Here is a 20216-nt window from a genome sequence, read left to right as displayed (position 1 = left end):
TGTCCTGATACGGCGCGGACATCTTGGACTTGCGTCTGCGCAGATAGCGATCTTGGGACCAGTTCTGCGCAGTAGTTATGCGCAGTAGCGAGAAGGAAGTAAAGCCGTAAAGCCGCGAAATCAACGGCGCCACCCCTGTGCCCCGCCCTCACTCTCCCTCGCAGAATGCGCATACCGTAATCAATCGCAAGTCCAAGTACAGTACAACCTTTGCTTGTTAAACCTAGACGATATGTTATAGCCTAACTTACATCATGTTTAACCTTAATTTAGAATAGGCCTAATACAAAAATAATTTGTAACTTCTAGCTAACGATCACCTGCTAGCTATTAACATGGCTATTAACGAGGCTTGTTGTCTTTTAGCTAACGTTAGCTAGCCCATTACATTTATTTACTAATTAAATAGCTTATAAATGTAACTTACCGAAAAAAATTCAAAGATCGATTGGAAATGCCAGATCGGTTAGCACAATGTACTGCAGAACAACCCATTATGTCCGTGTGAAATTATATCAATTATAGAAATTTAGAGATTAAATGTAAAGTTCCAATCTCCTCAGTCCTCCGAAGATTCAGTGGCTCCTCGGCTCAGATAGCTGTCAATCACAGCTGTGAATCACGACGTCACACCACCGTTTTTAGAGCATTAAATAACTAACTAAAAAAAAACTTATTTTAAAAACAAACTCTTGAATTTACATTAGCGTGATACAAACTACAGTAAATGACAGAAACCAGCTTCGGAAAAAATATATTTGAAGGGTAATTTAATTGTTTAGTTGATCTCGCGTCCCATTGAATAACATGAGGAGGGCGGGGTTTATGACCTATACTGGGACCACTCACCAGGGGGCGATCGAGACGTTTTGGCTTCACTTTTCAGGGCTTGTGCGGCACGCTTGGTACCTACCAACAGCAATCGACAGACTGCTGGGGTACGGCAACAGCACTCGGCTGGGGTACGTCACACGCCAAACTGCCATAAACCTCAAAACTAGAACCGATAGTAATAATAACGGCAATTTGTTAAGTTTGGTTATGATTGTTTAAATTTGCTATTTATTTTTGGACAGCGGTGCATGGTTGCCTGTCATAGCATAGCGCATTTTTATTTTATTAATTCATAAATCAGTACATTGGGGGGGACATTTTGAGCATATCTGAATATTGGGGGTGTGGGGGGGGGGGGGGTGTCCCCCCAAATATATATTGTGATTACGGCCTTGATATATATGTGTGTGTGTGTGTGTGTGTAACCCTTTTCTCCCGTCGTTTTGTTCTGTCAGTACTGTGCGTTCAACAGCAGGCTGATGGGGCGTGGCCACTATGTGTTTGATCGTCGGTGGGACCGAATGAGGCTGGCGTTACACTGCATGGTGGAGAAGCACGTCAACGCTCAGAGGTGGAGGTGAGAACTGTCGCCCGTAATCGCACCAGCGTTGTTTATCTGTAGGCACATCGTCTGTCAACCTAATAGGGAAGTACTAACGCTAAAAGTATTTACATTTAATTAGTTGCTTCAATTCTAGGGTTTCCTTTGGAAGAATGTGTTGCCATTGTTGTGGAAGGAGACATTTCCCATGATTCGGATACTATTATTACTCAGGTTCAGTTCTGGTGACTACTATTCTACTTCAAAATGTGAAATGATGCTTGTCCCCTTAAAAACATTGCATCTACTTCCATTGGCCATTCTAAATATTGGTAAATGGTGTTTAAAAAAGTTAGGCGTGGTCCATATCAGGTATGCTATGTGCAGTATCAATTGTCACTTTCTACTTCTCAATGGATAAAACATGCACCGCGATCCGCAGTAGCCACTGGGATCCACAATCCGAGAGCAGTGTTCCTCCTCAATATATTTCATTATATTAATTGTCTGCGTGCGTGTGTGTGCAGGCATTTATGATGTGACCTGGTATATAATTCCATCCACACGATGAAATGGAAGTGGGACATCAACATCCAAGTTCTTTCCAACTGTCCTGAATTCCACATGGTGTAGCAGTTAAACCTTTTGCCCTTAAATGGATTTGATACATACTAGTGCATATTCATCTTGTGTTTTAGTCTCATTTTATTTTCCATCCTGTTTACTAACTTTATTACTCAATATAATGAAACGCCATGGTCTTGGAGGCTAAATCAAACCCAACCTTATCTTGTGAATAGCTGTGCAATAAGTTTTACCAACTTATAGAACAATGACATTTTTAGTTTTTGACATTGGACATTCTTTAATTTGCTCCTATCAAAAGATTCCCCTTCCATAGAATGATCCGGCTACTCCCTGAAAAACAACTTTTCAGTGTGCTAGTCTGAAACAAGGTCAATGATTACCCAGAACCCAATGATGTTGTTTACCTGTCTGAAATGGTATTGGTCAATTTTTATTTCCTGAAACCTTTCATACACAAAGTGAAATAACGTAAATCTGTGTGTTGAGTAAAATGGAGTAAAATTCTCTTAGTTAATATACATGACGTCTTGCGGATATGCACAATACATTTCCGAACAAAACTCTTGCTCAACTGAATATTTCAGGTGTCTTATCTAAATAACTTGGTCATCAAGTGTGCAGGTATGGTGTTGTTTTACTCCAGGGCTGCTCAATCCTGGTCCTGGACATCTACCTTCTGGTTGGTTTGCTCTCCAACCCCAGTTGTGAATAACCTGACAGATTTTCATCCTGCTTGTTATTAGAATCAGGTGTGCAAAATTATGGTTGGAGAGAGAACCTACAGGATGGTAGCTCTACAGGAACAGGGTTGGAGAGAGAACCTACAGGATGGTAGCTCTACAGGAACAGGGTTGGAGAGAGAACCTACAGGATGGTAGCTCTACAGGAACAGGATTAAGCAGCCCTGCTTCACCCCAACCTACCCTACAAATACCCATATTGTATTTAACCCCACGCACCCCTATGTGGTCACTGCAAATTGTGGAGCTCTTGCGTTTTGATTCGTCAGGGAAAGAAGATTAGTGCAGTTCACACTGAGGAATGGAGATCCAGGAGACCCCTCTGTTAAACTGGCAGAGATTGTATTATGACTTGTTGTGCAGTGACTGCTATGGATGTTGCAACTTGAATGTACTCAAGGTGAGAGGAATGTTTAGGGCACATTGAACAAGCAGACTAGGTAAATGGATAGCCTGAAATAGAGGTTGTTTGCAGAGGAATGCTAAAGGTGGACTGTTAGCATCTTTCAAGTGCACCTCGGGTGATTTTTCTTTTTTCTCATGTTGCATATTTTCCCGGCTTGGCGTCAGTGATTTTTGCCACAGTTAAATGAATGCAGTGTAATGTGCATTCTGTAGAGAAAGTGAGTTCAGTTGTCTGGGGAAGAGCGACACTATTCTTAGGTGTGGAACCACTAAGGTGTGGGGATGACCTGGATCTGCGGCTGAGTCGTATAATTTGGGCCCCAGCCCCTATACTAGCCTGTCGTTTCCTGAACCCCTGTCATTTAGTGTCTCCGTGTATCTTAGCAAGGCTCAGGGTTTCCTAGCATCTATCTCCAACTGTCTACTTCCTGTGCTGCGTTACAGGAAGGTTCCCCCGGTTGCAGAGAGCCTGATTCCCCTCGAGAACCCTCCCGCCGGTACTCCCTCCAGCGCCATCGGCCCTTCTCCCCTCCACTCCTTCCCACCCTCCACCAACGGCGCCTTCTCTCTGATATCCTACCCAGCGAGCTTGACCCAGGATGTGTCAGCTGCAGGCCTGTACAGCACCAGGGACCCCACTCAGCCCCCGGCCTCCGCCCTTGGGAAACCCCGTAATGACACGACTGCCAAACCCATCAGGCCCCCTGGAGCCAAGAGGAGGAAGACCAACCTTCCGCCTAGTTCGGAGCCTCACAGGAGGAACGGCAGTAGCTACCACAATCCCCCGTCCCCGCTCGGCTCCGGCGTGCCTCCCCTAGATGCTCGGAGGAAGACCTTAGGGCGCAGTGCCAGCGAGGCGGGAGTCAGGGTGAAGGACTGGTACTCCAACCCTGACCCGAACCCCGCAACACCCTACCCCGTCACCAGAGACCAGTCCACCCCCTCAACCCCTAATCCCAACCCCCTGGCCTATGGAGGTGGTGTGGAGGGGAGGAAGAGGAGAAGCCCCAGCGCTTACGGAGGAGCAGGGAAGCCTGGCAAGATGACCAAGTCCAGCACAGGGCTGGACAGCATCTTTAGGAGGAGCAGCCCTGGGCTTCTGGCCTCAGGCCCAGAATCACCACGGCAGGTAAACGCACCTAACATTCCTGTAAGAGAGGTACACTACCAAGCAGGTTGGAGGGTTAGCGGGGGTAATGTTGGTGAACATCTTCCACTGGGTAGAACTGGTCTTATGGAAGTGGCTCACATTTTAGCCAAGTTAATTTTATGTTAACGTACAACATCCTAAGGATCTCCAGACTTCTCCGGACCTAGAGTACTGCTGGCTGTCATTCGATCCCTATAATTAGGGAATGACTTAGACCTGGGACACACAGTGATTGTAGTAAACCTCCAGTTAGATAGAAATCCAAAAGTAATCCGGTTCCCCAGGATCAGTGTTAAGTGCCACTCTCATCATACAATCAAAACTGCAACCCTCTTAAAAATACTTTGACTTTGGCTTTTTAGCTAGAAAGTGACTTCAGATGAATGATCTTGTGACCCTCGCAGTCTGGGTTAAAGGCTTGTGTGCGCCGCTCGCCAGTGTGTAGCCAGGAGCTTCATGTGGTGATGCATATTGGCCGAGCATCACACAAGTCTAGCTCAGGGAGAGGGTGTCATTGTCAGCAGGGATTCCCCTTAATCCCATCACACTAGTAGGGATTGGGGAAGAAATGGATACAGTGATATTTCAATATAATTGACAATATTTAACTTAATTTTCAAGTCCTAAAATATTTGTTAGCACATGTTCAAGCCGTGCACTCCAGACGAACAAAGCCAATAGATGGTTTTGACAAATGTTTAAAATGTACACAAAGTGCGCCGTCATAACTAATGCACTCCCAAAGCAGTTTCTGCATTTTCATTTTCTCTTCGATTTCAGACAGATAATTTGGGGAAATGGGAGACTGGAAATGAATTAACAATATTTTTTTGAACTGTGTGTTGTCAATGAGCTGCGTAGTGCTGCTGATTATGCGTAGTAATCATATAATGCTGCACGACAACCTGAACTTGATTGGTCTGCTGGGCGTAAGCGCTATACTTTTCCCCATGCATTGACCAAGTTTCAAATCTCTTTCCTGTAATATCTGTTTCAGAATTGAAACTGGTGAACTGTTCGGCGTTGTCTAATATTTAAAAAAAGCAACTAGCTTCTTCATCAAAGAAAGGCGCTGTTATGATACATAATGGTTTCTAGGTCTTGGCATTGCTACCACTGCTTCCCTCTTTGTTCTCCAAATGCGCAATCGCTTGTGGCCACAGACAGCTATTGAGTTAATGTAATATGGGAACTACACCCACTCTTGTGGGTAAAGTTTTTAAAAGCATGTAGTACTAACACTTTGAATAATAATAAAATATGAAATAAAATGTCTATTGCACATCCCTAATACAGATCAATGTCGTGTTTTGATATCGGGTGAGCTTGACTGTCAACTTACACCTTTCTCTTCTCTCTTGCCCTCCCTGTTTTCTTATTTTCACTTTTCCAGTCCAAGTTGCACCATTGACAATTACAGGAGGTATGGACAAAATGTTGGGCAGCTGCATGGACTAGTGTCTGTGATCTTTAACTGACAGAAGTACCACATGACTCTGATCTCTAAACAGTGACGTCACTGACCTTGGCAGCTGTACTTGGAAGGGATTCTGGGATGTGGAGTCATTAGTGGGTCAGACTGATTTGGCTCCTCCTCTGTCTCACTATCCCAGCCAACAGGATGTGTGGCTCCTCCCACAACTCCACCCAAAGGCGGATCAGCTAACGGGATACTGAGAGGGTGGGGCTGTTGTACAGAGGTTGTACCCATGGATACAGTCTGACACACTTGGATCAAGAAACTCATCACCACGGACTGCCCTCTGAAAAGAGAACCTGCATCAGTTTGACATCTTTAACACAGCTCTACATGCGTTGAGACATTTAGCAACCAATCAGTTGGTTGTGTTGTTGTAGCTTCCTCTTCCTGTGTATGGTCAGGTGACTCGGAAGAGATTCGCATGTTCAAAATGTTCCTCAGACAGATCTGTCTTGACAGTTTCGGCAGACCTCATCCCACCCCCACGCACATGTCTACACCTTGTTTGTGTTCAAAGTGCACTTACTACCGGACATCAGAAGCTACAAAACATGTCTTACTACACAAGGGAAGACTGTATACTGACCCTCATAAAAAAGTATTTCAATATAGGAAGAATTCAGGTTACAGAGGATATTTTTTATTCTTCGTCTCAAATATTGTAAGGCACAGAGTGCACAGACTTGCACCCTAAATGGAGAAAAACTATGATGTTGGATTTTTGTATAATTTATCATTTCTTTATAGTTTTCTTACTTGCTAGAGTAGAGCTGCAGATGTTGAGCAAAAGATTATTTGTATGTCGATTTACAAAAAAGTTTAAAGTGTTATTATCATAGAGTTCTTATTGTTGATGACAATATGTACATATATTTTATTATTTTTGTATTTATTGTTAATCCCCATTACTAAAAGAACTAAATGAAGTGTTCTACCCCTATGTGACCCGTGGACCTCCAACTGAAATACAGTGGTTAGTGGCTGTGGTTCTCCATTTTCATACTTCTTCCATTGTTTCTTTCTTTGTACATGAAGACTTCCAATGGTTTCTGGTAGACATTTATATTTTGATGTTGCTTTATTTGACAGCAATTGTACTGCACTTAGGTACCAGCCAACTGCTTTCAGAATGCAAGTTCCCACTAGCAATGTTTATCTAATCCAACCATGATGGACAGTGGTGTAACAGTCTCATAATGGCCGCCTCTTAATAGTCCAAATTGTCTTTCCTCTGCTCACCTTTTCCAGTTCTGAAATCTAAGTTGGTTAAAGGATCATTTCACTTTTTAATGTTGGTGTTACATTATTCCTTAACCTAAAAGTGGTCTATATGCCAAGGGTATTAGCCATAACAAATTTCTGGTAAGTTAGCTCAATTTTAAAAAGTCAGGCAAAGTTTGATGGCTGTTTGAAGAAAGCTGAATCATGATTACAGTTTTTCTTGGCACATAGTCTTCTCTCAGGGTGAGGAACTACCTAACATCAAGTGCATTCACCTTTAAGCATTTGAATGGTTGTCATACAGAAATTGGACTTTTGCATTGCTGGTCCTTGTGAGAGGAGTAGAATTTAGGCTACTTTTGATTATTGACAACAGTGATATTGTCTTATTGTTGCATAGGTGGGAAAGTCTATGAATAGGTTTCCTGAAGGTAGAATGCTTTTTAAGATGCTTCCTCTCTTTTGCACTTTTTCCTCATGCCCAGATCTTAAATCTATTTATATACCTATTTGAAATTGAAATATATTTGAATTATGTGTATATGTGTGTGTATGTATGTGTGTGTGTATATATGTATGTATGTGTGTGTGTATATATGTATGTATGTGTGTGTGTATATGTGTGTGTGTGTGTGTGTGTGTGTGTGTGTGTGTGTGTGTATATATACATACACATATAAACATATTATATATACATATATTACAGTATATTATACTGTAATATTAATATGTAAAGGGATTTTGTTAACAACAGTCAATATGAAGATTAGGCCGTTCTGTCCCCTCTAGAAGACATTTATTGTAGGCCAAAGGTATTTAACTTTTAGCCTGCAAGTACCGGTGCCTGCTGAGGGGGCATAGATCCGGTTCTAGTTTCTTTTTTTAATTTACTGTTGAACTGAATGTCTGTCACAATGACCGTGTATGTGATCTGACCTGACCACTGCAGCCGGCCCGGCACTTCCATGTCCCTAGGCCCTGACCTACAGCTCGTTTCTTTAAGCTCTCATTGGGGAGATTTCTCTTTTTTTATGACCAATCTGTCCGACACACTCAAATGACTGCAGTATGCTTCCTTTATAAACGTCCCCCCTTTTAACGTAGTGTTAGGCCTGCATGTACATGTTATCAGTTTCCAACCCATCAATCACAATTTACCGAGCAATCATTGACAGTGTGTGCACTGCTTTACTGGTTAATTTGGATCTGAAGTAATTTCTGTTACCCGGAAGTAAAATGTTCTTGTGAAAGTTTTCTGTTTTACTTCTGGGGGAGAGGATATTAACCATTGTGATTACCCTTGTGCAAGGGAAGGCAGCAAAGTCACCTCCCTTGCAATAGGAAACTCAAACTAACCACTCCCTTCCAGTGACTTAACCCATGTTTATAATTTGTAGCTGTGGAATCCAGTCAAAACCATTCATCATTGCTTGCACAGGTTTAAAATCACTGCCCCATCTTAAGCACCTCCTTCATCCAATCCTGATTTGTCAAAATCTGTGAAGAAAACCCCAAACCAGGAACAGCGATGACTCGTAAATATTTTTTTTTTTAAAAAGGGCTTTGACGGATTCTCACCATTTAATCCATCCATCAGAACAAACCCATAATAGATTAGGACATGATCCACCAATGCCGCTCCCTAGTCATTCAGGTAAACAAACAGCACACGGCCGACAGGGTGGTATTCTGGTTCATTCTATGTTAAGGCCCAGTGCATTCAAATTAGATTTTCATGTTTTGTATTAATTTCTTTAGGATATTGTATTGAAAGACATTTGATATACGATAATGCCTTTTCGTGTAAGAGCCTGATCTTTTGGCCCATCTGCGTTGGGGTCATTCTCCCAATTGGTATAAAATAGGATGTTGCTGCTCCATCTACCTAAGGGGGGAAAACCTGTTGCTATCGAACGGGTGAGATCTAGACCATCTTATCAGCCAATTAGGGCTGAGTGTGTTATCTTCACATTTTTCTATCGCCCACACGAACAGTGTTTTAAGGGCCAAAGGAGGCTCAGGGAAATCAATATTTTTTTTTTTAAATGAACAGTGATGATTTAAAAAATACAATTACAAAGACTACACTGCGACTATAACATTGCTTTTACTCTCCTCGCTATTTTTATTGAGAGAGCATAGAACAGCAAAAATGCCACCTGATTTCGCTGCTTAAGAGGCTGATGCAAGGGAACGGGGAGTAACAGTACACTGTGTTCCTTTCTTATGGCACCATATTCCCTTTATTGAACTACTTTTGACCAAAGCCCAATATATCATGGTCAAAACAAGGGCATGGTGTTTGGAATCTGGTGCCTAGGTAGTACACTATGTTGGGAGCTGGGTGGTATTTCAGACGCAGCCTTTAATAGACAACTGTTTCAGTGCAGTCTCTTCCTTCCTACTCACCCAGGACATGGATGTTTCTGTAAGTAACGCCTTATTTTTGTATTCACTGTAAATAAACCCAGGCCCTTGTTGAGGTGTTATAATGAAGTGGTCACTGGTTCACCTTATTGGTCTGATGTGGCGTCCAGTATGTGCTTTCTACTCCTGGGTGACTATTATCCTGTTGGCCCCAACAGCGTTTTCAACAATCACATTTAGATGTGTATTTTCAGGTTTGACAATGTTTTGGATTTAAAAATGATATATAAAATACATTTTTTACCTGCGGTTTTGTCTGGTCCTTCAAGTGCTGTTTTTTCCCCCCTTGATGTGGTGTTGGAATTGCTTGTTTAATTGTATTATTCTTTTTTTGCTATGTTAACATTGAGTTGTTTGAATTTCAGAGGTGGCCTTATTTAATCTGGTCCTTCAGTGCTGGTCCCATGTGGGAATTGACCAAAACTACCTTGGCATTGGAAGCACCGTGCTATCACTATACATCCACATTGGACAGTTTACACCATTGGCACTATTAACACTTTATCCTGTAGATAGGATCACTACGATTCCATTTGATTTCTTGATGGAACTGTTTTTTTAATAACCACCATCATTCTTCAGAATAAAAGATAGCAATTTAGGATTTCTTCATCATCCATGGGTGAAAGATGTATATGATGTACAAAGCCTGAATGGAAATACATTTCAATTTCCTTGTTGAAGCTCCGTACACTCACAAAGACCATATCATCCTCTGTCTGGTTGGTGTCTACCTGTAACCCTGTAAGGGTCATATCACTTGGCCCCAGTTTTAAAATTTGCCAATTTGGTCATACGAGTAACTTGTTCCATTCTTGTAATTTGTTCTACAGTATTTAAGCCCGTCCCATCAGCAAAATGAAACTGGGCACTAGACCTAAGCAGCAACTACAGGTCATGGGTGTGTTTAAGATGTATATGAGTCAACTTGTACACATGACCACAAACTATCACTTGGTATACTAGTCTACTTCAGTAGGTAAGAAAGAATGCTTCTTGGAATCAGACCTGATAATTATATCCATGTGCAAACCCTGGCACCTGGGATGTATTTACCAGAGGGCACCAACCACCTCATGCGTTACATAGGCAACAACACGTCAGTCATGAGTTGTCGGATTGTGCCATGTTCTCCCTAAATGACACAATGGCCTATCCCTCCACCTGCAAGAAGACTAGGCCTGTTCACCCTCTATCAGGGGCGGGCCAATTTCAAGAACTGGTCATAGGATTACTGGATGGCCTTGAGGATGTGTCGTATGTGTTCACTTGTAGTTTTGCATCACAATTTAAATTGGAAGGGAATAGTCCCTGACCACAAGTAGGCCTATTTGTGTTGCAAAGTGTCTTCATAACAACCACACAAATACAATACTAACTATACAAAATGTCAAATAGGTCACTATAGGTAATATGGCAAAGGCAGCGTGCATGTAATTGGTGACATAAAAGGTTTCAAACACCGTGCAGCACGTCAATGAATTCGGAGGGCTTTCCCCCCATTGCAAACAGCATTCTTATGATAATGGTTTAATGCTGGTCCTTTGGTTAATTGTGTGGCCGATAGCGGTGGCCATCTTTTGTTATATTTCCCACTGGGCCTTAAAGACAGGGTCTGGTCTAGGGGGATTATAACTAAAGAGTTCTACTGAAAGACCACAACTAACATATTTTCAAAGGCTCAAATTTGTAGGCCATACAAGCGGTTGCTTTCTGGTCTAAAGTGAGTTTAGACCAGTTTATTACTATATTGTGTGGAGATTATTTGGCTTCAGGTGCCTTTCCTTAAATAAGATGACTGACATCATGTGGTGAGATATTTTAAATGCATTACTTGTAGTCCTATGTTTTGGTATTTAGACAAATATTATATACATGAGCCATTGCCTATTCAATATAACATGAAATTCGTGCGATTACAGTGTGCACTGCTCGTCTTGTCCACATTTTATTTAGCACGTGATAAGCTAAACGAGACTTTCGCGCGCTCACCCAAAATTGCGGTATCATAGCAACTAAGTTCTTCTGCACCTGCAAAAGAATACAGTGAAGTTATTGGAGGGCGCCGTAATCATGGCTTCTAGGAAAACTGTGGGGAGTCAATCTCGCCACCTAATAGCTTTCACTATGAATAAGTGCATTTCTAGCTGAAAATCCTACTTGTTTCTTTTTTTTTTTTACATATACGTTATTGAAATGAATATATATTGTGTCAATCCACAGTCCTATGAGTAGACAATTTTGAATGGTTTTCCTTATGCTAAAATTCAAAGGATATCCACAAAAAGAACGTGTCTGATAAGACATTAATTATTGCATATAATGTTATAAAGTCATACCCTGACTTGTAGACTGTAGCTATGGCATGCAATATCATATAGACGTATCGAATAGCCAGGAAAATTGCAGACGCAAAGAGTTTTCAAGAGGGTTGGAAACTGTTATTAATAAGAATTTAAACTGCAGTCTTCCTGTGTCAAAGTTGGCAATTATCTCGATGTGTCATTTTTACAAATTAAAGCCAAGGTTGATTCCTAATTAAACAAATTACTTAGTAGATGGCTACTCGTTCCAGGTAAACAATTAGCATTTTGCGTAGTCGTGACAAGGTAAGCTACTTTCATGTATTTAATCATGTTAATTTATATGTCATAAATGAAAAAGGGACACATTACTACATTTACAATCGTCCCAAATTGACAGCGTAGGCTATTCTTTAAATTGTCCGTTTAAAGTTTTACGACTTTTTCCCAATGAATAATGCACTGTTATACACGATAAGTAGGAGCAGAAGAGAACAAAACAAGCTAACGTTTCGGTTTAATTTTTGTGTCCTGGATTCTGGACAGCCTGTGCGCGCGCTTAGTAAATGGAGCACTAAACGGCCTGAAATTGGCAACAGTGTTTTTCGTTCACGGGGGGTCAACTATTCCTCTCCTACCCCCCAAAGTGCCAACGACATTGGCGTTTCTAAAGAAAAGTATAAGTCCTGCACCTTTGCGCAGCGGCCGCTTTTAGCTGAAAGGTCCCCTCTGAGTGCACAAAGGCAGCTGCTGGAGAAACAGTTCAGCGCGAGAGTGAGCGAGCCGAGCGCTGAGAGGCGTAATAAACAATCTCCGGCTAGCTAGAGACAGGGACGCGGACTCGAAGTAGCTCCCCGGCCCAAGCCCGTAGTTTTACTCACTGAAATCGGATTCTATCGTCAGATTAATACTTATACAGGTAAGAACTATACTTAACACCTTTATATTCGTCTGAAATGTCTAATCGAAGACCTGGAACGCGTTATGGAAGCGTAAAAGCCATCGCCTTGGCTCCCCGAACGTGGTTGTTTTTGCAGAAAATGGCGTCATCGTTCTCTTGTTCTGCCTGTCCATGGAGGGGAGAGGAATTGGTTTCGGCGACTCAAACGGGCCCTTAAATACTATTTCCCGGTCATCAGATACAATTACAGTTACACCTAGATGTATTTAGTCATATTTTATCGTTTAAATGTCATTTGGTGGTACAATCTACTCGATATAAAGACGCGCAAAGCCGGAAGGGTCACCGGTCTGTGCGCCAAGCTGCTTCTTGGAAAAGGTGGCACAGAGCCGCAAAGCGCAGCGTTTTACATTCGTAATATCGTCATCTCGGGTGAGTCTTTACAAAGCCAAATATCTTAGAGTGGTTTACTGATTTTCCTAATATGATTATTAACGTGCTCATGAGAGTGTTGTACGTTCCCTTTGTATATATTTTGTATGGGTTAGCCCGCTTTTACGCCGCACTAACCCCTGCCATGCTGCAATCTGTAGCCTAGAAGGGGCCTCTCTTTTACGGCTTGAAAGGTGCATTTTGTACTTGGCTTTTCCTTTGATCAAGTTAAGCTGGTCTTTTGTTGCTCAAAATACTGGCGTTTTGAGGCTGACAATATAACCGTGTAAAGGAGATTTTCGGGGATAATGGGCGATGCAAATCGTGCCATGAGAACGTTAAACTGCCTTGCGCTCTGGCTCCCAGATTGCCACCGAGGACAGCCTGAATAAAATGGTCATTTGGACAATCACGTAGTTAGCACAAAACTGGGGAAGTCCAGTGCTGCGCAACGATGGTGCTGCGTTGCGCATATCGGCAGCTGCTCAAACCGTCCGTGTTTTGCCACAATATTTTTAGTTGTTGTTGGCGAAGCTTTTGTAAATACTTGGGAACTCTTGGAGAAAAGAGCACAATAGTATTCATGCAGTCCTTTATCCGGGTGCCCGTATGATCTATGAATGCAGTCCCAAGTTCCACTCGCTGGCTGCCCTGTCCTCTGCCGTCAGCTACGTGCATGCGTCCTAGCAGAACGTAGCCAAGTGCATTCTACCATAGATCAATTTTAGCGAGGTCACTCGCGTTCAGTGTTTTGTGTAGGCCAGCCCACACCTCGTATATGTAATGTCATTTGGCCCCGATGTGAATGTGTTTTGTTGATCCGTCCTTCATATTCAAAACGGAAGAACATCCAGACGTTCACCGGCTTCGGCGAACAATTTATTAAGTTGGACTGACGAGTTATGCAACGATTCCACACACAATATGCTGGCTACTCGCCTCGCCATATCTTTCTGCGCTGCGGAGCATTTAAGTTGTAAATACGGGTGAATATTCATCCAGTGACACTGAATTAGATATGTCATTTGCAAATCACCAGTGCCATTTGCGTCACAGCCCGCGGCCCTCGCACGCCCATGGGGGGCGATGGAGTTGCTAATGGAGACTGCTACCCGCTGAAACCCAAACGCCAACAATCACTACGCACTCGCCAGTGGAGACACGTTGGGGACGTTATGGAGCAGCGAAAACAGCGTTTTATAGTATTTTTTAACATAATGGCGTGTTGGCTTAGCCCACGCATGGAATGCGTATTGGAGATTGTGGCAGGCAGCTTCACTGGGACTTTTGTTAGTCAGCGAGAGCATTGCACTTCGTCCTTCGTTTGATGAAACACATGTGGCCGTTGTGGAGTCGCAGGCTATATCTCGCGACTTCTTAAAATGTGGATGTCTTTTTCCACAGCATGCAAAACGTAACAATACATTTCGTTCAACCGTAAACCCCCTACGAATATCGCACACGATAAATACTAGACACAACATCACAAAAGGCGTCCTTTCGGATTAAAGCGAGGGAAACGGCGTGCCATTCCCGGTTTCATCCCTAGTGGGGCGTGCTATCCAACTGAACACTTGGTTTTGTTGTTGCGCCCGGTTGGGTACTGCGCATGTTAGTTCCACTTGTCTCCGGTGATCCTCTTTCGAACCAAACGTTTTCTTTTGTTTTCTTATTTAGTCTTGTTCGGTTTCAATATGTAGTAATTAGAATTAGGAGCTTAGTTATGGTCTAAATGTAGTTTATGTTGGGTTACGATTTTAAGTGTATGGTTTTAAGGTAGTCGCATATCCCAACTCATTTGGAGAAGAGTAATCTGAAAGGAAGAAAAAATAGCCCTAATGCCCATTATGATTAATATGTATGATGTAATTATGTTTTCAGATTAGTTAAAATGACCAGGAGGAGAGGGTTGCATAATAACTGAATGTAAACACCGCAAGCACAGCCGTGTGAAATGGCCACAGTGGTTAGATCGATTAAGATGACAATCAGTCATTTACTTTAGGTCAAGGTTCAGTACGATTCCTGCTCTAAATACCATGTTTAATCAAGACTAATAATGTCGTTACTAGTCATGTATGGTTAAAAACAAATCCTAATACTAAATAGGATTAAGATTCTACTGGGACTTTATTTCCGGCTTCATCTCGAGGATACCTATTGATCTCTGAAAGAATCTACCATTATAAATGCTGTCTGAACTTTTACAAGGCTCCCTCTTCCAGTATTGAAGCGTGAACAGATCCCGTTCAGGGAACAATATGGAAATGTCACATGTTCATTTTGTTGTTACAATTAATGATAGACCTATAGCCATTTATTAGGGAAATGCACGGCTTTGACCTCATGACATTAGAATAACATTGCCTTTAAAATAAGGCACTTGCAATGTTTTGCATTTTAAATATATGCTCCCCACTGTTAGTCCTCGGATCTATTGCTCAGTCTGTGTTTTTTAAATTTTTTATTATTTCTTCCAGCCAATGCCATCAGGTTTCAGGCTGTTTGACTGCAAAATTAAGCATTTAAACGGGCCGGCATGTCACACTCCTCTGGTAGCAGTCCCTTTTGTATTTAGGCTTTACCTAATGGCTAGTGTGAATCTGGCTAAGAGGGTTCGGGAGTGTTTTGTATGTGAAAATTGAGGTGTTTCAAGCCAGGTCCACTACTTCAAGGTGCTGCAAGTGCATGTACGGATCTTGCATTAGATTGGAACTCTGTCAACGTTGGCTTAAATGGAGGGGTGTGTGCTGTACGCTCCTGCTAAATGCATTTGGCTAAATGACCAGTCAACTGTCTGCCAGCTTTATGATGGACCATGACCAGTCTCCATGCATGGGTAGGATGCCCCGTGCTCGTTACAAGGTGTGGCACTCGGTCATTATTCTAGTGTCCAGGCTTTCCTCACTTCTCCCTTTCGCTGACAAATAATTGCAGTTGTTCTGTCAATCGTGCGAGATGTGGGATAACAAGGTTGCCAGCAGTGTATGATCAACAGGGCGATCTGCTGGTTCAAATTATTACAAAGTGGGCACCCTGTCCCTGATTTGGTAAACAGCTGAGGGAGGGATGGGCCCGGAGTAACGTAACTATTGTCAAAATCAGATGCATTGGAAAGGCGGTGCCTGACGACTCTTGATTTCTTTCACTGCCCTGTTGTTTGCTACATATTTCGCCCTTCAGTTGTTAAGGTGACGTCCGACGAGGACATCAAACCAATCACATTTTCAGAATGTTGCTCTGTGTACACGTTCTGGCTTTAGGCTCAACCCATTGGTGTTCAAGAGGATTAATCAGAACATTTAGATATATATATTTTTTAACCATCTAACGTCTGTGGGCGTGTCACAACATTTAGCTGAATCCAGGAATTTGGGTAACCATGCAAGGCAACCAAAGAGTGAGCATCGATATTGTGACTGAAACTGTATTTTGAGGCAATACATTTAAACTATTCATATAAACTGCTTATGCTCGTTATGTTATATCGTTCAAGAACTAATGGGTAGAATATGTCAAACTATTTCTGTAGAAGTTGCAGATTGCCCATGTAAAGGCGTTTCAAGTTAGTTCTGAGGGGGCAATATCTTCATAGTGTGATAAAGACCCATCGTCACCAGAGTTAAAGACAGAGAACGACATCTGTCTGTGTAAACGCCCCAAAGTGTGCCGCACAGAGCTGACCGTCCCAGGTGACCGTCCCAGGTGACCGTCCCAGGTGACCGTCCCAGGTGACCGTCCCAGGTGACCGTCCCAGGTGACCGTCCCAGCTGACCGTCCCAGCTGACCTCTGACTGATGGAGCTCGTTTACACTTGGCCATTCCGCCTGTTGGGAGGCACACAGGGAGCCTCGACCCTGAGCTCTTCAACGAACCTGCTCTCATTTCTCCCTGCCCCCCACTCTGAAGCTACGACTAAATTGGGCTAGGTGTGGAAGAATGGAAACCTATCAAATTATGTGTCCAAATCTGTGCAAGTTTAGGCCCAGTGCAGTGCCCTCACTGAAACAATTGTAAAGTGCTTTACAGTAAGTCCAAGGGAGCCTGTAATTGCTATCACACTGAGCTACAACAGCCTCTGGAAAGGAACAAACTCTGAGAGGAACCAGGTTCAAGGTGTGTGTTTCTCTCTCTCATTAGTGGGCAGAGTGACATCACAGCATTTCCCAAATGACGTTCAGAATATAGGCTAGACTTTTTTCGCCATCTGGTGGTCAATACCATCTGGTGGACATTAGACTTAACTGTTCACATTATTTTCAATCCAGAGCATTGAAAACATTTTGTCTGCATGGGTAAAAGGTTTTGAAACGTCTTTGATTGTGAAATTAAATCGTATATATGCCTCTCAACACACACCTTGTTTCCAGTTAAAGTTTTGTCCACATTCATATAGTCAAATCCAAGCGCATTCTCTCTCACACACACACACACACACACACACACACACACACACACACACACCATGAACTAATACATGGAGACTAAAAGTGTGTTGACAGGCCAGCAGGTGGTTGTGATGGGTAAAACTGCACTTAAAGAGAGCACCACTAGATGGGGGTATTATTCCTATTCTGAACTCTGTGACAGCATATAAACAGTGTTGCAAATTACACACACACAAAAAACATGGCCTCATTCCAGTGTTGTTGCAGGTGTTTGGGTAGAGAGACAGAGAGAGCAGCATGGTGAAGGCAAAATCCGCTCCGAGGAAGACCTCACAGCAAGACACTAAGGTAGAGACCTGACCAGTTTACTGTCCATCTATCTTAACTGTACACAGTCTGAATGGAACCTTAGAGATTCTGTCCCTACGGTGTCCAACAACACTTCCTCAACCCCACTGTGTCCTACCATTCCACCTTCCCGATACAATCGCTGATAGATGCTTTCCCTACCTTTCCCTACAAAGGCTGTATCTCAATTTCATAGTCACATTATTCCCTGAATCTCCCTGAACCGCAGGTTAACGCAAAGCTGCAACCTGTTCAAGGTTCCAAATGGCTACTAAGGTTTATATGTGCCAATCGGAAAATATAGAACATCTGAAACAAAATGTGGATGATAATGGAAATTGGTTCGATGAGAGAGAGAGACAGAGACCAAGAGTCTGTTTAGTCAAATCTGTGTGTTTGTGTTATGTGTGAGGAGAAATGAACCTGCCCGGTTGAGCTGGGAAATATGACATCACAGAGAAAGAGAGACAGACAGTCGATCTATTTGTCTTAACTAGCCGGGAGTATATCCTGTCCCCTTATCAATGTCATAAACAGCACCCTATGATCAAAACGTGCCGGCCCTAATTACTCATCAAGCATTTTTAGACAGCTAATGGTGCCTTAGAAATTTGCACATACAGAATATCTGTGATGTCATGAGTTTCTATGATGTCATGCCGTCTAAAACAAAATCTAACATTCTTACAATGAATTATTAACTATTCCCTATACTAAGGTTAGGGATGCGATGATCGTAAATGATTGTCTATAGATTTGCATTTTTCTGCCATCACACATTTGGCATTTTAGTAATCACAGCATTTGCCATTTAGGGACTTACACTAATGATTGCATACTTTTTTTGAACTGGTCCATCAAAGGAATTGAACTAGCCATCCTGGCAGTTGTAAGCTCTGTGCTGCACCTTCCGAGCCCCCTGCCTGTCTTTCCTTGTCCATCGCATGGCCTCTGGCATTTCTGTGCGGTTCAAGGATCTCCCTGTCTCTGTCTCTCTCCTCACCCTTATCTTGGCCTCTTACCCTGTCTGTCTATCTGTAGCAGATCTCCAGCAGGATGGATGCAGAGATGGAGGACGACCTCCAGGCTGAACCCCAGGTCAGTGACCGGCTTGAGAGCCAAGCCACCAAGGACCAGTACAGCCAGACGGATGAGCCTGTGCGGCCCAGAAGCCCGAACCCCATGACTGACTCGACCCCCGGCCCGGACACAGCCCCCAGGACACCAGGTATGACCCTCCCCACACACGCACACCAACCAGACGTTTACTTCCCCTTTAAAAAAGACGTTTACTTCCCCATTTAATTTGTGAAAGTAAACATAATTTTGCAACCCACAATTAAGGTGCTTTGAACCAAACTAGTCAGATAAGTCCCTGTGAATTGTGGAATAGGTAAAGGAACTTGCTTTTAACAGTGGCGAATTAGAGCTAGCCCCTCAGTAGGGGAAAAAGGGTCAAAAATATAGATATAAAACTGGGATGCCTGTGTATACAGAGCATGACTTAAGACCTTTCTTTTGCAAACCTATGTAGGAGCAGCAATGTTTTGATGACAAGTGAAATGGTCCAAAGCCACGCCTCGGCTGTGGCTCAGAAGCAGCAAATGTAGGCTACACAACGGTTGCAAATATCGATAGCAGGAACTACGTTAGAAGAAAATGCGGTGTCGTTTCAAATAAATATTTGCCAAAACAGTCACTCAAATAGTGGCGGAATAAATTCAACCACACAACTACTCACATTGTTTCAAGACCACAGACAATATGCTGTCTGACAGAAAAAGCGTTGCGCTTTTCGATGTCTAGCATGCAATAAATAAATGCACAACAAGAAATGTACCCAGTACTTCCTAATGCAACCTCATTACCTTTGTTTTTACCACAGAACCAGTGATCTTTAGTTGAAATAATATTTTACACACTGTATTCAAAATGATATGAACAGAATGCAAGCTCTAGATGAAAACAAAAAAGTCCACTCACCATTATGATTATCATTAAAAACAAAGTGCCTTTTCCTGTCCTTCTTTATGAAATGGATAACGCATTTTCATTTAGCCTGTCCTTTGATTTTAAATCAATTTTTGATTGAGATCAAAGCCAGGACTGACAGCTGGGCCATGGCCATCCTTAGTACACTCAGTGCAAGAAGCTAGCCTGCTAGTTAGGCTCACGCGGGCTCAAGCTTGAGAAAACAAGATGAGGCTCGCTATTGGCTCAGAATTTGTGACGTCTACTTAAGCCCTCTAGATGAACTTGAAGCGTCATACAATTGTCCCACTTATTACCAGACAATTTTTGATTGGTTGATTCTACTGTCATTCTAAAATAATGCTTTAATTAAAGTCAATGTCAATGACATTGGCTAGCCAATGACCGTTGAGCACAGCTAGAATATTTCTACCAAGATACTACCAAAGGAGAATTCTGATTGGATATTTTTTTCTCTTGGATGTTA

At 42.6% G+C, this 20216-nt stretch overlaps 1 protein-coding gene across 10 annotated transcripts in view; it reads left to right on the top strand.

The window, feature by feature from the left end:
• Window positions 1-20216, top strand: part of LOC105025653 (zinc finger protein 800) — a 51515-nt gene that overhangs the window by 19565 nt on the left and 11734 nt on the right. Inside the window, exons 9-11 of one of the 10 annotated variants that reach the window (XM_010896474.4) lie at window positions 1290-1411; window positions 3553-4237; window positions 5652-6738. In XM_010896474.4, the coding sequence (XP_010894776.1) occupies window positions 1290-1411; window positions 3553-4237; window positions 5652-5669 (825 nt within the window). In that variant the 3' untranslated portion in view covers window positions 5670-6738. Of the gene's footprint in view, window positions 1-1289; window positions 1412-3552; window positions 4238-5651; window positions 6739-11975; window positions 11996-12138; window positions 12609-12653; window positions 13023-16785; window positions 17139-17677; window positions 17759-18799; window positions 18987-20216 lie in introns of those variants that run through there. The other 9 variants (XM_020042828.2, XM_020042829.2, XM_010896471.3 and 6 more) reach the window with 9 other exon arrangements.

This window comes from Esox lucius, chromosome 23 (assembly GCF_011004845.1).
Source record: "Esox lucius isolate fEsoLuc1 chromosome 23, fEsoLuc1.pri, whole genome shotgun sequence".
Taxonomy (NCBI): Eukaryota; Metazoa; Chordata; class Actinopteri; order Esociformes; family Esocidae; genus Esox; species Esox lucius.
The sequence above is the reverse complement of the archived record's forward strand: the minus strand, read 5'-3'. Positions and strand labels throughout refer to the sequence as shown.